This window comes from Pan paniscus, chromosome 5, assembly GCF_029289425.2.
Source record: "Pan paniscus chromosome 5, NHGRI_mPanPan1-v2.0_pri, whole genome shotgun sequence".
NCBI classification, from domain to species: domain Eukaryota; kingdom Metazoa; phylum Chordata; class Mammalia; order Primates; family Hominidae; genus Pan; species Pan paniscus.
In genome coordinates this window covers 136698897-136715738 of record NC_073254.2, presented here as the reverse complement: position 1 = coordinate 136715738, position 16842 = coordinate 136698897, and the positions used below count along the sequence as shown (strand labels likewise).

At 34.7% G+C, this 16842-nt stretch overlaps 1 protein-coding gene across 6 annotated transcripts in view; it reads right to left on the bottom strand.

Annotated features, from left to right (window-relative positions):
• Nucleotides 1-16842, bottom strand: part of KPNA5 (karyopherin subunit alpha 5) — a 64141-nt gene that overhangs the window by 39879 nt on the left and 7420 nt on the right. For all 6 annotated transcript variants that reach the window (XM_034962751.4, XM_063604997.1, XM_034962746.4 and 3 more), the window contains 4 exons: nucleotides 12530-12663; nucleotides 9819-9920; nucleotides 9583-9682; nucleotides 3159-3253 (listed from right to left, as the gene is read on the bottom strand). In XM_034962751.4, the coding sequence (XP_034818642.1) occupies nucleotides 3159-3253; nucleotides 9583-9682; nucleotides 9819-9920; nucleotides 12530-12663 (431 nt within the window). The remainder of the gene's footprint in view (nucleotides 1-3158; nucleotides 3254-9582; nucleotides 9683-9818; nucleotides 9921-12529; nucleotides 12664-16842) is intronic.

Below are 16842 nucleotides of genomic sequence, written 5' to 3'. Positions count from 1 at the left end.
GGAAAGAGAGGGAGTAAAGACCTGCCAGGACAAGTGTGAAAGACTGACTTATATTAAGATTCATTGTGAAGTCAGATTTAAGGATAAAAACTTATAGAAAAAAAAGGAATTGTCATCAAAGATCACTGATTACAGAAAAGTATTCTTTAATATGGAAAAATAAGAACTGAGAAAAATATAATGAAAATATACAAAATCAACAATATATAAACCTTTGAATTTATAATGCATAAAACTCCTGTTTATTATTACAGAGGCAAGCATTCTAAAGCAAGCAGTTTAAAAATAAATAAGAGACACTACTTATAACAACAGTATATTTAGGGCACTTAGAATCATAAGAGGTACTTATTTCTCTACAGATCATGTAACCTCAACCTACTATTTAAGAAAACAAAAAAATTAGAAGTTGAGAGATTAGGTATTTGTTCAACATAAAGCTTTCATTATTAACAGAGCCAGTGCTGGGACTTCTGGTATTTTTTTTAAGCTGCAGAGTCTCTGAGAAGTTATCATATCAACTCAATTAAAATTTGAATATACATATACATTATGGATTTAAAATAAAAGCAACTGAGAAAATTCAACCATGGCTCCAAAACAATGAACTAGTGAATTATTGAAAGCAACCTACAAATCCACAGGCAAACTAAGCAGTGAATATAGTTTAAAAAATATTTCACATATTTGACATATAAAATTAACCATGAAAAAAAATTTTTTAATATTTCACATAAATAACTTTTCACGTAAACGTACACGTCATTATAAGTAACAAAAAATGTACCCAAAAGCATTACTGAAATACTAAAAAGTACAGTTACTTTTACGTGTAGGACTAAGAAAAATTTTAAAGGGAATTTATATTTAAAAATAATGGAGACCATAGTTCTAACCAATTGTAGATAATGAAATAAGCTAGTGGACAACTGAAAGGTTACTCTACAAACTTGTCGCTAGTATCCCTAGAAGAAAGCCTTAGTGAAGACTGGTAAAGTCAGAAGCCTGCCAGCAACCAATTAAACATAAAACGAGTGATAAGCAAGTGACAACTGTGAAAACCTAGAGTGTGTGGCTACAATTTTAAAAAAAAGGTAAACTTTCCAGTTGAAAAAAGAAAATAGAGACAGAATGCCTATTCAACCTCCTTTCATTTTTAACTATCTGACAACAGTGCCAACACCTCTGATTTGTTAAAAGGAGCCAAAAACCTGGATATTCATTTGAAATCCCCCAATTTTTTAACATGTAATATCTAATTCACGCTTTAAAACATGTTCAGGCCAACAAAACTTGTTTGTAGGCCCCCAATTTAAGGCCTGTTAGATGGACCAATCATATTAACTAACATATTTCACAAGCACTTGAGTAACATGGCACAACATGTAGCTGTCCCAAGACCATACTGTTGAATTTCTATAGTTTTTAATTACAGTGATTAATAAATGCTCAACTTCTCAGTGTGTGTGTGTGTGTTTGTTTGTTTGTTTGTTTGTTTAGAGACAGGGCCCAGGCTGGAGTGCAGTGGTGCGATCACGGCTCACTATAACCTCAAACGTCTGGGCTCAAGTTATACTCTCACTTCAGCCTCCCAAGTAGATGAGACTACAGGTGCATGCCACCACACTCAGCTAATTTTTATTTTTTTTGTAGAGATGAGGTCTCACTATTTTCCCAGGCTGGTCTCAAACTCCTGGGTTCAAGAGGTCCTCCCTCTTCAGCTTCCCAAAGTGCTGGGATTACAGGTGTGAGTCACCACGCCCAGCAAATCTTCCCACACTGTGCTGTCTACACACGCTATCCTCTAAACCTAGCATTAATTTTCCTCTTTTCAGTCTGCCAAACGCTCCTTCATCCTCAAGACTAGTCCTGCAACACTACCTTTGTGAAGTCTTAAACTTAAACTTCCCCTAAACAGAGTAAGTTGCTATGTTCTGTGTCCCCAGAGTACTTTGTTTATAGCTCTGTTAGAGCACTAAGGATACAATGTTACCACAGATCTTTTTTATGTCTGTCTTTCTCAGGAGAAAGTGAGGAATTTCTCTAGACAGGACAACATCTGAATTTTGGAACTACAATATCTTACATGATGCTTTGCTCAAACTAGCTCTCAATAATTTTATTTATTCACATTCAATCATTTCTTCTTTCATTCAATTGGAATTAAAAAGCCAAATAATAGGTATTAAGAGGTCTGGGTTTTAGTCTGGACTTAGGGCTTATATAAAGGAATGGAACCAGATTTCATGATCTCTAGTTCAAAATAATTGACAATAAAACTGTAACATGACTAAAGTAGCCTCTTAGAGACCCTTATTGTAAACATTCTCAACAATTTTTCACATTCACACATGCAATACATTCCTTTACTTACACCTAAAACGTGAGGATCTTTCTCAAATTATTCAGCTAAGTAGACCACTACTCTTAAGTTATAAATTCAACAAGTAACAAGTAACAGTCCTCCATTATTGACAATAGCATTTATAAGTTAGGTGTATGTCTTGTGCAATTCCTGATACATAGATAAAATTCCAACCTGTACTCTGACTTAAGAATATGCATAGCAATGAATGTAGGGAAAACCAATCTTTTTTTAACATTAAAATATTCACAAACTTCAGTAAATTTCCATTAGTAGCAAATTATTTGGAAGACATCTTAAAATTGTAACTATATCATGGTTGAGAACCAATGTTCTTTATGACAAACTTAACTCTGGTCACATTTCTACTAGATAATACTAAATAATAATTTATTCTGTTTTGAAAAAAAGAACTAATCAGTCAGCTAACAGTGTTTTAAAAGGTAAAAGTTAGAACCCTGGCTAGCTAAGAATCAAAATAAATTTAACAACATTTTAGTCTGAAGTTTTCTAAAACAAAAAAGTTACTAAAGGTTAGCAACTATAAATTGTTTATTAACATTAGTAATGATTTTATATACTTTTTCCAAAATTGCTCAATAAAATAACAATTCCTAGAAAAAAACTAGCACTGAAACCGTGTCCAAGACAAGATAGGGAGCACTACCTTTTCCTTTAATTACCAAGTATTCACTTAATGCTTACAATAGTCAATACTGCAGAAGTTGCTTTCACTAGAAACTTTAACATGTCATTTCTAGAGAAAAATTAAGAAAGAAAACTTTAGACTCACTTGTAAAGTGCAATTTTCATTTCTTTCAAGAAATTTCACAAATCTCTGTACAACTCCTGGTTTCTGTATAACTTGATCTATTGGTGGATTAGGTTCTAAAAATTTAAAAAGACTTAAGTTATTACAAAGACACAAAAAGAAAACAATCTAGTCCCTGTGTCCATTAACAGGGCACATAAAATAACTCTTTCCTAGGTTTCCCTGACCCAAGATTAAAACCCTTAGCTAGATGTATTTGAAGTCAAATTTTCTCCAGATTACAATGTTTTTTGTACATTTTGCAAATTCCACTTTCTCATTCACTGCAAGAAATTTTAAAAATATTTCCTACATAAACATTTAAATTTCATAAATCGAAGGCTATTGAGCACACCTTTAAAACACTGATTATTTCTGTCTAAAACTCAAAATACCAACTGAGGAATTAAGTTTCCACTAATTCTTTATAGTACTACCCTCAATTTCTAAGCATATCTCCTTCATTATCAACCACAATTTACCTAATGTCTGTCAAACAAGATTCTTTTTTGTCCGTGAATTATTTTTTACAGAAATGTTAATGGACTGTCTACAATTATTGATAAATTTTCATGAAATGCAGACAGCTTTTGAGAACCATAAAATATCTAGGAAGCTTATATAAAATCCAGACAAAGACATTTCAGGTACTGGTCATCTAAGTATAAAGAACTCTTTCCTCTACCTTGGCTTCAGCAAAACGTACCCTCTACGGTTCTTCAGTAACTTCCCTATTGGTGTTCTTTTGGGATAGTCTTATTCCTGTTTATTCTCATCTTAGAAAATGTACCTATTTTTGTTAATGCAAGTACCAGATATTATTACTATTTGTGATAATTCACAGACCTTACAACCTTAACCGAATTCTCCTTTCCTAGATTTCAGACCATATTCCTAAGTGACTATAAGATGTATTTTTATTTTCACACCTTTTAAAATGTATTTTCACACTTCTTTCAAAATGCAGCATACCCAAAATCAAACTCATTATATCATCATGGTTATTCCTTCCCTTGCCCTGCATCCACCACCTAAATTGTATATTACTATGTTATCTATTCATGTAGTCATGAAAAAGAGAATACTCATTTCCACTTCTGATTCTTCCTTTTCTTCTTACTTCCTCTATTTGACTGTGTTACTGATCACAAAGAACTCACACATTAATGTTAACATACTGTGTTTAATGAGTAGGATGAATAAGCAAATGGTGGACATAAAACACCTGTACAAATCATTCTTTTTGATATAGAAAAATGTTTTCATTAAGTTTTAAGTCAGCTCAAATCCTAGAAACCTTGTTCTCAATTGTTAAGAAAGATTTACTTAGAAACAGACTTCCTTCTTCCTTTTCATTTTTCTACAAATTTGCTATTCTTCTAACTTGGACAAAATTTAGAAAATTTCTGCAAAGTTAGTAAAGTTATACCCATCAAGTTTTGTTTGGGTGTTCTAAATGAAAAGCCCCAATTCTTCAAGATGGAAAACTGAATTCCAGACCCTAACTTATACTGTTATAAAACATCAACAGGATAAAACAGTAAGTATTCTTAATCATTTTACCTTCCATCTTAAAAAAATCAAAACAAAATTATAGGGTTGCAATTATCACCTTCACTTTCTTGTTTTTCCTTTATTTCCAAAGCAAATCATAAATATATTATCCTATTTTGTTTTAAATTTAATGGACAGAAATTTTGTCTTGCTCTTTATGAAAGAGATGAGAGAGAAGGAAGAAAATATAGGGTTTTGTGGTTGGTAGGTAGGGCGAGGTGGGCATTGAGAATGTCAGCTATATATATTAAAGTAAATATAGATATGATATGATATATACCCCCCCACACACACATATAAGAACCCAAATATAGTTTCTTCCCGGTGAATTAAAAGCAACACATTTATATTTATCTTCATCTAAAAGAAAGCAATTAAAGTGCACTTGGATTGTCAGCTTATCTAACAGGTATCATGAACTACTATTAGTATTATATTGACAGGATGATAGTCTACATAATCTTATAATGGTGATAAACTGCTACCGAGAAGACTTTTAGTCATTATGGCAATAAGTAGTATAGGGGGAATATCTCCTTCAGCACTGAAAACTAAGCAAGAGTCAGGCAAAAGAAAAAAGCTTTGGAGAACTTTCTACAAAACTGGGATTGAAGAAAAGGATGGTTTGTGATTTACATCCACAAGAGTGGCCACGAAAAGGAAATAAATAGAAGATGTAACAAAAGGTCACCGTCGCAGACTTAAGTCAGAGGAGTAAAAGCTGGAGCTAAGATAGGCTGTGCAGTACCCAGGGCATATTCATATCTTCCTAGTGTCAACAGTAAGAACACTAATTACAATAAAGAAATGCCTGCAAAAGAGGCAAAGTTTCCTGTTGTTTCTGCTTCCAGTTCTGGCCTCTAGATGCTTGCTTTCCCATATTTCCTACTTTGACAGATCAAATAAAAATACAGTAAATCTATTATTTTTCTAGGCCTGATAGATGTGGCAGGAACTCACATCAATCAGTGAAAGAAAACAACTATTAACTCCTTGCTGTATGTCCAACTGGGCAAGCATAATTCCATTACAAAGAAGAAACAGAGAACACAATTGTCTCTGTGAAAGATAGTACAGTTTAACGGAAACAGAATACCTTGAGGAATTAGAGTAAATGAGGACAAAATCTTCTGATCAAAGAATTCGATACCCAGACAACTTGCTCAAAGATATCAGAAATATAGTATTTAGATATATAAAGGCTTAAAAAAATTGTACCAATGCAATTTTCCTAGAATGGGGGTAAGAAAGGGGTAGAAAATTCTTCAAGCAATGCTCTAATAAAAAATGAATCAAGATAAAGAATTCAATAATGAGGAAATGGTACAAAAACACTGGTGGCAAACTCTAAAACTCTTAAATCTAAAGAAATTCTGTTATCAGTATGACATGTATGTCAAAATAAAATCTTTAAGGAATATACTTAAAAAACAATTTAAAAATATTAATCTGACTCAGAAAATAATCCCAATTATAAAAACCAAAACTGTGAAGTATTGTGAGGAAGAAAGAAGCCATTCTTGATTGCAAAAAGGTTTCTTGACATTGCTAAGGTATGTGAGGAACAGAAAATGAAAGTTAAATGTATTTATGAATATAAATTACAGTAAGAAAGCAAAAGTGAAAGCCTTGTAATCTATGCTGACCTGATCACAAGATTACTTTCATTCTTCATGTGTCACTAAACTCTGTCTCCCTTAGGACAATAAGGCAGTTGAGCTAAGGGCATTTTCAAAACCTTACCCATTCATATATACAATCCCATAAAATTAGAATTACGAGTTCAATAAATTCCACGTATGAAACACAAGACAAAGATTTAAATTTTTATTTAAATGAATTCTTATTAACTCAATATAAAATTGGTCAAATAACACAAATAGACAATTATGTACTATAAAGAACCAATATATAAGGCAAAATATTCAACCTAATTACAAAAAAAAAGCCAAATAATGAATTACTATTATGTAAGCATTTATTTTTTTCTTAAAGATAACTGCGAGGCCAAGCATGGTGGCTCACACCTGTAATCACAGAACTTTGGCAGGCAAAGGTGGGAGGAGAGTTTGAGACCAGCCTGGGCAATATGACAAAACCCTGACTCTACTAAAAATTAGCTGGGCGTGGTGATGCATGCCTGTCGTCCTAGCTACTCAGGAAGCTGAAGTAGGAGAATCACCTGAGCCTGGAAAGCAGAGGCTATAGTGAGCTGTGATTCTGCTATTGCACTCCAGTCTGGGTGACGGGAGTGAGATGTTGTCTCAAAAAAAAAGAAAAAGAGAATTGTGAATGTTGGTAAAAATAGTAAAATGAATGCTTGTACAAACTGAAGATGGGAGTATAAATTAATACAGTGTATTCCCTTTGACCCCCTACTTCACTTTTATGAATATATATTAAGGAAATTTATATTGCTTAACAATTATTGTAGCATTTTTATGGTAATCTAAAATTGAGAAAAATTTAAATGCCTGATTACATTATTTTGTGATTTAAATGCCTGATTACATTATTTTATGCTCATACTCTATGTTATGATACCATTTAAAAAATCATGTCTGATTGTATATCTAGAAAACCCCATCGTCTCAGCCCAAAATCTCCTTAAGCTGATAAGCAAATTCAGCAAACTCTCAGGATACAAAATCAATGTGCAAAAATCACAAGCATTCTTATACACCAATAACAGACAAACAGAGAGCCAAATCATGAGTGAACTCCCATTCACAATTGCTTCAAAGAGAATAAAATACCTAGGAATCCAACTTACAAGGGACATGAAGGACCTCTTCAAGGAGAACTACAAACCACTGCTCAATGAAATAAAAGAGGATACAAACAAATGGAAGAACATTCCATGCTTATGGGTAGGAAGAATCAATATCATGAAAATGGCCATACTGCCCAAGATATTTTTTAGATTCAATGCCATCCCCATCAAGCTATTAATGACTTTCTTCACAGAATTGGAAAAAAACTACTTTAAAGTTCATATGGAACCAAAAAAGAGCCTGCAGTGCCAAGATAATCCTAAGCAAAAAGAACAAAACTGGAGGCATCATGCTACCTGATTTCAAACTATACCACAAGGTTACAGTAACTAAAACAGCATGGTACTGGTACCAAAACAGAGATAGAGACCAATGGAACAGAACAGAGCCCTCAGAAATAATGCCACATATCTACAACTATCTGATCTTTGACAAACCTGACAAAAACAAGAAATGGAGAAAGGATTCCCTATTTAATAAATGGTGCTGGGAAAACTGGCTAGCCATATGTAGAAAGCTGAAACTGGATCCCTTCCTTACACCTTATACAAAAACTAATTCAAGATGGATTAAAGATTTACATGTTAGATCTAAAACCATAAAAACCCTAGAAGAAAACCTAGGCAATACCATTCAGGACATAGGCATGGGCAAGGACTTCATGTCTAAAACACCAAAAGCAATGGCAACAAAAGACAAAATTGACAAATGGGATCTAATTAAACTAAAGAGCTTCTGCACAGCAAAAGAAACGACCATCAGAGTGAACAGGCAACCTACAAAATGGGAGAAAATTTTTGCAATCTACTCATCTGACAAAGGACTAATATCCAGAATCTACAAAGAACTCAAACAAATTTACAAGAAAAAAACAAACAACCCCATCAAAAAGTGGGCAAAGGATATGAACAGACACTTCCCAAAATAAGACATTCATGCAGCCAAAAGACACATGAAAAAATGCTCATCATCACTGATCATCAGAGAAATGCAAATCAAAACCACAATGAGATACCATCTCACACCAGTTAGAATGGCAATCATTAAAAAGTCAGGAAACAACAGGTGCTGGAGAGGATGTGGAGAAATAGGAACACTTTTACACTGTTGGTGGGACTGTAAACTAGTTCAACCATTGTGGAAGTCAGTGTGGCGATTCCTCAGGGATCTAGAACTAGAAATACCATTTGACCCAGCCATCCTATTACTGGGTATATACCCAAAGGATTATAAATCATGCTGCTATAAAGACACATGCACACGTATCTTTATTGCGGCACTATTCACAATAGCAAAGACTTGGAGCCAACCCAAATGTCCAACAATGATAGACTGGATTAAGAAAATGTGGCACATATACACCATGGAATACTATGCAGCCATAAAAATGATGAGTTCATGTCCTTTGTAGGGACATGGATGAAGCTGTAAACCATCATTCTCAGCAAATTATCGCAAGGACAAAAAACCAAACACCACATGTTCTCACTCACAGGTGGGAATTGAACAATGAGAACACATGGACACAGGAAGGGGAACATGACACACCGGGGCCTGTTGTGGGGTGGGAGGAGGGAGGAGGGATAGCATTAGGAGATATAACTAATGTTAAATGACGAGTTAGTGGGTGCAGCACACCAACATGGCACACGTATACATATGTAATAAACCTGCATGCTTGTGCACATGTACCCTAAAACTTAAAGTATAACAAAAAAATTAAAAATAAATAAAAAATAAATAAATATAAATAAAAATAAAAAATCATGTCTGAGAAATATTTCTACAAGAATTAAAAAATATATATCTCTAACCTTATTTCTTGGCAGCAGGATTAATCTTTTTATATTTGCCTCTTTAACTGCTTTTATATTTTTACGATTTTTCTACAGTCAACATATGTTACTTTGGTAACATCATGTTCAAAAACGGATGTTACTTTACAATATATTTTGCAGAGAATATAACACCTGTGTCTAGCAAAGAAAGGTATTTTAAAATTTAAAAAAAAACAATAAAATAAACCTCTACTAAAAAATCGTGTAATATCAAATAAGCATACTGAAAATAATTCTTGCCTTTAGAAAGCAGCTTTCTAAATTTCTGTGTTGCTGTTAGCTGTTGATCAGCATTATTAGAAAAAATCATCTGAACCATATCTGTAGTAACAACTTCTTCCTAAAACACACACACAAAAATATAATTAACATTTACATATTTTACATGAATAATTTTGCATGCATAAATATTTGTTATACATACTATTGCTAAAATTATTGAGGTATAATTTGAAACATATTTTGGTAAAGTATACCTCTGGAATGGGTACAGTGGAACTAATATCTGGATCCTGTATAGGACTTTCAAGCATAGATTCATCATTTCTGGGCAAAGAGACATTTCTGCGTTTGAACAACTGTAATAAAGAGAAATCAGTTTACACATTGAGCTTTCCATAAAACATTAAGTTGCCATAGAATTCCATGTTTTCATTTGAGTGGACAAAAAAAACCTATCAATTTTATAACTTAAAATTCTGAATATTTGAGTATTTCCCAATCATTATACTAGGAAGATCTAAGGTATTTATGAGAAGTCAAATTTCTGGGCTAGCTTTTGGCTGCACAGACTACTTCACGTCACTTTCAATCTCAGATCTTTTACCAACAGTAAGCGTGTAAGTGGAATACACATGGTCATTTTATAGCACTTAAAAAAGCACATATTTACACACTGGATTATGAGGTATCTAAGAATTTTTGCAAGAAAACTTAAAAAGCACATCTGTTGCATACGAGAGATAACATCTGATACATTAACAGATTTAGTATATCTGATTAACAAGGAATAGAAAACAATTCTTAGGAATGACAGTACTATGCTTATTAATTCAGGAGCAGATAAAAATGAAGCAGGAAAAAAGAAGAAAGAAACATGGTGAGTTCACTAAAGGAGATTTATAGGTACAGTTGGCCCTCCATATCTGTGAGTTCCACATTCCCAGATTCAACCAACCTCAGATCAAAAATAATAATAACAATAAAAAATAATAAGCCAAGCATGGCAGCACGTGCCTCTGGTCTCAGCTACTTGAGAAGCTGAGGTGGGAGGGCTGCACAAGCCCAGGAATTGGAGGGCAACCTGGGCAACATAGCAAGACCCCATCTCTTAAAAATAAACAACAACAACAAAATACGAAAATAAAAAATAATACATATTTTATTTCACTTTATTTTATTTTATTTTTTGAGACGGAGTCTCGCTCTGTCTCCAGGCCAGAGTGCAGTGGCACGATCTCGGCTCACTGCAACCTCCACCTCCTGGGTTCAAGCGATCCTCTTGCCTAAACCTCCTGAGTAGCTGGGATTACAGGCGTGCGCCACCATGCCCGGCTAATTTTTTTATTTTTAGTAGAGACGGGGTTTCACCATGTTGGTCAGGCTGGTCTCAAACTCCTGACCTCAGGTGACCCGCCCACCTAGGCCTCCCAAAGTGCTGGGATTATAGGCATAAGCCACTGAGCCCGACAATAATACATATTTTAAAACAACACAGTATAACAACTCAACTACACAGCATTTACACTGTATTAGATATTATAAGTAATCTGGAGATGACTCAAAATATACAAGAGGATGTGTGCAGGTAATATGCAAATACCATGCCATTTTACATAAAGGACCTGAGCATCAGTGAATTTTGGTATCTGCAGAGGATCCTGGAACCAAGGGATAACTCTACATTTCCTAAATCAAAATTTGAGGAAAACAAAATCTGCTTATATTCTTTTTGACATCTAAATAAATATCGTTCTTCTTTTTTTTTTTTTTTTTTTTGAGATGGAGTCTTACTCTGTCGCCCAGGCTGGAGTGCAGTGGCATCAACTCGGCTCACTGCAAACTCCGCCTCCCGGATTCATGCCATTCTCCTGCCTCAGCCTCCTGAGTAGCTGGGACTACAGGCGCCAGCCACCACGCATGTCTAATTTTTTTGAGATGGGGTTTCACCTTGTTAGCCAGGATGGTCTCAATCTCCTGACCTCGTGATCCGCCCGCCTCAGCCTCCCAAAGTGCTGGGATTAAAGGGGTGAGCCAGCGCTCCCAGCCTGTTCTTCTTTAATATGTAAACAATCTTCCTTCTAATCATTTATTCAACACAATTTTTTTAGTACCTACTATAATGTATGAAGGACTGTGTTAGACGCTGTAGATAGGGAGATGAGAAATCATTATCATATTTCTGAAATAGGCCTTGCCTATTACATGCCTGTAATCCTAGCACTTTGAGAGACAGAGGCAGGAATATTGCTTGAGGCGAGGAGTTCAATACCAGCCTGGGCAACATAGCAGGACCCCATCTCTACTTACAGAATACAATAGAATAGAATACAATAGAAGAGAATAGGCCTTTTCTACTTTCTTCACTGCTAGTCCTTTTCACACATCAGTTTTAATTCATATGTGTGAGAACCACATTATTTTACTTACTTATAAATACTTCTACATTTAAGTACATCTTGGAATAAAAAATGTTGAGATGTACTCTCTTAAATAATTTTATATTCTTTATGTCACATATGAAAAGTATAAACAGAGATCCAGCTAATAAGACAATGGGGGAACAGTATGAATAGCATGGGAAGATGACAATAATTTACTTACGGGCAAGAATTATGAAAACTACAAAGCAGCAAATAATATATAATTAATGTTTCTTTAAGGGGCAAATTTTACAATGACAAATGGAAGTGATCTAAATAGATGCAAGAGGAAAAATTTCCTAGCAGTAGGGTAAAAATATAATTAACACAACAGGTTTATCAATAAAACAGAAAATCCATTTCTCCCAGTGACTAAAGTAGCACAGAGTTCTGTTTCACAAATTTGCAATTATGATGCCTGGAGTCTAATAAATAATAGATTTAGCTATATTCAATTTCTTAAAACATTTCCATTTAAAATTATCCAATAATTAGCAAATAATTAAAATTTTAAAAAACAAAATTAAATAGCTAAAAACACCTACCTGTTCTTCTCTTTTTTGTTTTCTAAGCTGTATTCCTTCTTCTTCTCTTCGTCTACGCATCTCTTGAGGATTTAGGGCTTTATTCTTATAACTTTTCATTCTATAGTTATCTTTCCCTGGACTAGCCATGGCATCTTAAAGGAAGGAGAAAAGAAAACAGACACTGATAACTCACTCTCTCAAAACAACATGAGACACTTAATCTAGCAACTAAATTCAGGCTCACTGATTAACAGGTCAACAAAACCCATTCTGAAAATTATGTACAAAGAATACATTCCCTTAATTCCACATCAAGATTAGAGCAAAATGACCACATATTTTAGAAATAATATCTTAAACAAATAATTTTGGTCTAAACAAAGACAAAGTTTACCCTATCTTATTGATTCTAAGATGCAACAACCTTTCCTGTCTCCCTAGCCCCCACGGTGTTTTAACCTTTCTGAAACATAATTACTGTCAGGAAATAATCATGAATTATTTGGGTTAAAAAAAAAAGTCTTCTAAATTACAGTTTCTGGCTAGATCAAGAAATAACCAGCTTTGAAGTATCTTATTTTTAATGAAATATGATATTAGGCTCCAGTAAGCACATCTCAAATATTTATTGGGGTCTGGCTTCTTTCACTTACTGAAGGCATTGCCTTAAGAGCTATGGCCACAAGGGTCAGGACTTGAATTATGACTACAATATCAGTTTTTAGTACTCCAGTAAAATTAGTTCTTTTGAAATACTAAAATACATGTATACTTTATTTTTAAGTAGTTTTATTGCAAATGTATTTTAAAACATTAACATTTATATACATATTTTATAAATACATAAAATATATGCAAATATATTTCATATTTGAATATATGTGCTAGTTTTACTTTTAGAAAGTGAATTATAAACTTTAACAATGTAACAGTATTGATATCTTGATATTATCTTATAGGAATATTAAAATACTGATATTATAACCTATTCTGGACTTACACATCACACACACACAAAATCTGCCTAAAGCAGGGTGCCAACTTCAGTTTAACAGTAGATAGTGAGTACCTAGTATGTTATTCTGTTAAATTCAGAGGACATATCCATGTCCAACCAGAGACAATGTTGTGACCAATTAGCTTATGAAGTAAACACAAGAGAAGGAGAGGCTGGCATCTGTCTGCCATCCCTGATATTGAAGAGACAGACTAATGAATTGGCAAATTTTATTGTAAGCAGTACACTAAAATACATGCTTTAAGTCTTGAGAGAGCAGTGAAGATATGGCAACTAATTGTGCCTTAGGGACTTCCGAAAGCTTCATGGGTATCCTATTTTAAAGGAAAAGCAGGAAAGAGAAATGGGGAGAATCAAGCATTTCAAGCAGAAGGAATATATGCAAAGGCAAAGTTTTTGAAGAAGCCTTGCATAACCAAGAACAGTAAGAGACTAAGTGTGTCCAAAATGAGGATGCATGGCAGAACATAAAGCTATAAAGGTAGGTTAGAGGACATATGGTTCCTATAATGCAGCTGTGAAATTTGGACTTGATCCTAAGGAATAGAATTAAACAAATTAAGGAAAAGGTTGTTTTTACATAGTTCAGAGAGAGAGATAGGAAAGATGCTGAAGGCGTGAACTAAACAAGTTACTACAATGAAAACACAGAAGACAAATTGGATTCTAGAAATATTTCTGAAATTGATTCAGTAAAAATTAGAGGCCAAATGAATGTAACAGATATCTGGTGAGGAAGAAAAGGGAGTTGAGGATGACTCCATGGTTTTTAACTGAGCCATCTGAGTAGTATGGCAAGATAACATAAGACAGAGAATACAGATGGAGGATCAGAGTAGTGGTTGTTGTGTTTACATATCGGCTTGTTTCTGAGACAAGAATAATGAATTCCGTTATTTTAAGTTTATTTTTAAATTTATATTTAGTAAAAATCACTCTTTTCGTATACATTTCTATGAATTTAACAAATATACATGCATGTAACTATCACAATCAAGACACAGAACAGTTGTCACCCCCTAAAACTCCCTCAAGCTGCTCCTATTAGCCCTCCCTGACCCTTAACATCTGGTAAAAAGTTAATTCTCCACCCCTACAGTTCTGCCTTTTCCTGAATTTCAGAAAAGTGGATTCATACAGCATGTAGTCTTTTAAATCTGACTTCCCAGAAAAAGTATAAAATACCTCAGAATATAGCCAGCCAGAGAGGTGAAAGACCTCTAGAGTGAGAATTACAAAACGCTGCTAAAAGAAATCAGAGATGACACAAACGAATGGAAAAATATTCCATGCTTGTGGATAGGAAGAATCAATATCGTGAAAATGGACATACTGGCCAAAGCAATTTGCAGATTCAACACTATTCCTATCAAATTGCCAATGACATTCTTCACAGAACTAGAAAAAACTATTTTAAAATTCATATGGAACCAAAAAAGAGACTGAATAGCCAAGGCAAACCTAAGCAAAAAGAACAAAGTTGGAGGCATCATATTACCTGACTTCAATCTGTACTACAGGGCTACAGTAACCAAAACAGCAGGGTACTGGTACAAAAACAGACACATAGACCAATGAAACAAAATAGCCCATAAATAAGGCCACACACCTACAACCATCTGATCTTTGACAAAACTGACAAAAGGAAGCAATTGGGAAAGGACTCCCTATTCAATAAATGGTGCTGGGATAACAGGCTAGCTACGTGCAGAAGATTGAAACTGGACCCCTTTTATATACAAAATAACTCGAGATGGATTAAAGACTTAAATGTAAAACCCAAAACTATAAAAACCCTGGAAGACAACCTAGGCAATATCATTCTGGCCACAGGAATAGTCAGAGATTTCATCACGAAGGGGCTATTGCAACAAAAGCAAAAATTGACAAATGGGATCTAATTAAACTTAAGAGCTCCTGCACAGCAAAAGAATCTGTCAACAGAGTAAAAGACAACCTACAGAATGGGAGAAAATTGTTGCAAACTATGCATCTGATAAAGATCTAATATCCAGCATCTATAAGAAACTTAAACAAATTTACAAGAAAAATACAAACAACCCCATTAAAAAGTGAGCAAAGGACATGAACAGACACTTTTCAAAGGACATACATGCAGCCAAGAAGCATATGAAAAAAAGGTTAACATCACTGATCATTAGAGAAATGCAAATCAAAACCAGAATAAAATACCATCTCACACCAGTCAGAATGGCTATTATTAAAAGGTCAAAATGAGCCAGGTATGGTGGCTCACGCCTGTAATCCCAGCACTTCTGGAGGTAGAGGCAGGAGGATTGCTTGAGCTCAGGAGTTCAAGACCAGCCTGGGCCACACAGTGAGACCCTGTCTCAACAAAATATCAAAACATTACCCAGGCATGGTGGCATGTGACTATAGTCTCAGCTACTCAGAAGGCTGAGGTGGAAGAATCACTTAAGCCCAAAGGTCAAGGCTACAGTGGCCATGATCACACCACTGCACTCCAGCCTGGGCAACAGTGAGACCATGTCTCAAAAAAGAAAAGAAAAAAAGTCAAAAAACAAATGTAAATTAGTTCAATCACTGTGGAAAGCAGTGTGGCAATTCCTCAAAGAGCTAAAAATAGAACTACCATTTGGCCCAGCAATTCCATTACTGGGTGTATATCCAGAGGGATATAAATCATTCTACCATAAAAACGTGCACACAAATGTTCAGTGCAGCAGTTTTTACAATAGGAAAGACATGGAATCAACCTAAATGCCCATCAGTAACAGACTGGATAAAGAAAATGTGGTACATAAACACCATGAAATACTATGCAGCCACAAAAAAGAATGTGATCATGTCTTCTGTGGGAACATGAATGGAGCTGGAGGACATTATCCTTAGCAAACTAATGCAGGAACAGAAAAACAAATACCACATGTTCTTACTTATAAGTGGGAGCTAAATGAGGAGAACACATGGACACAAAGAAGGGAACAACAGACACTGGGGGCCTACCAGAGGGTGGAGGGTAGGAGGAGGGAGAGATGCAGAAAAAATAACTATTGGGTACTAGGCTTAGTACCTGGGTGACAAAATAATCTGTACAACACCCATGACACGAGTTTACCTATACAACAAGCTTGCACATGTGCCCCTGAGCCTAAAGGTAAAATAAACAACAACAACAAAACCAACAAAATAAATCCGGCTTCTTTCATTTAGCACGGTATTTGAGTCATCCACATTGTTGGCATCTATCAACTCTCCTTTCTTATTGCTGTTATTCCACTGTAGGGACAGATCACGGTTTATCAGTTTTCCAGTTAAAGAACATCTGGGT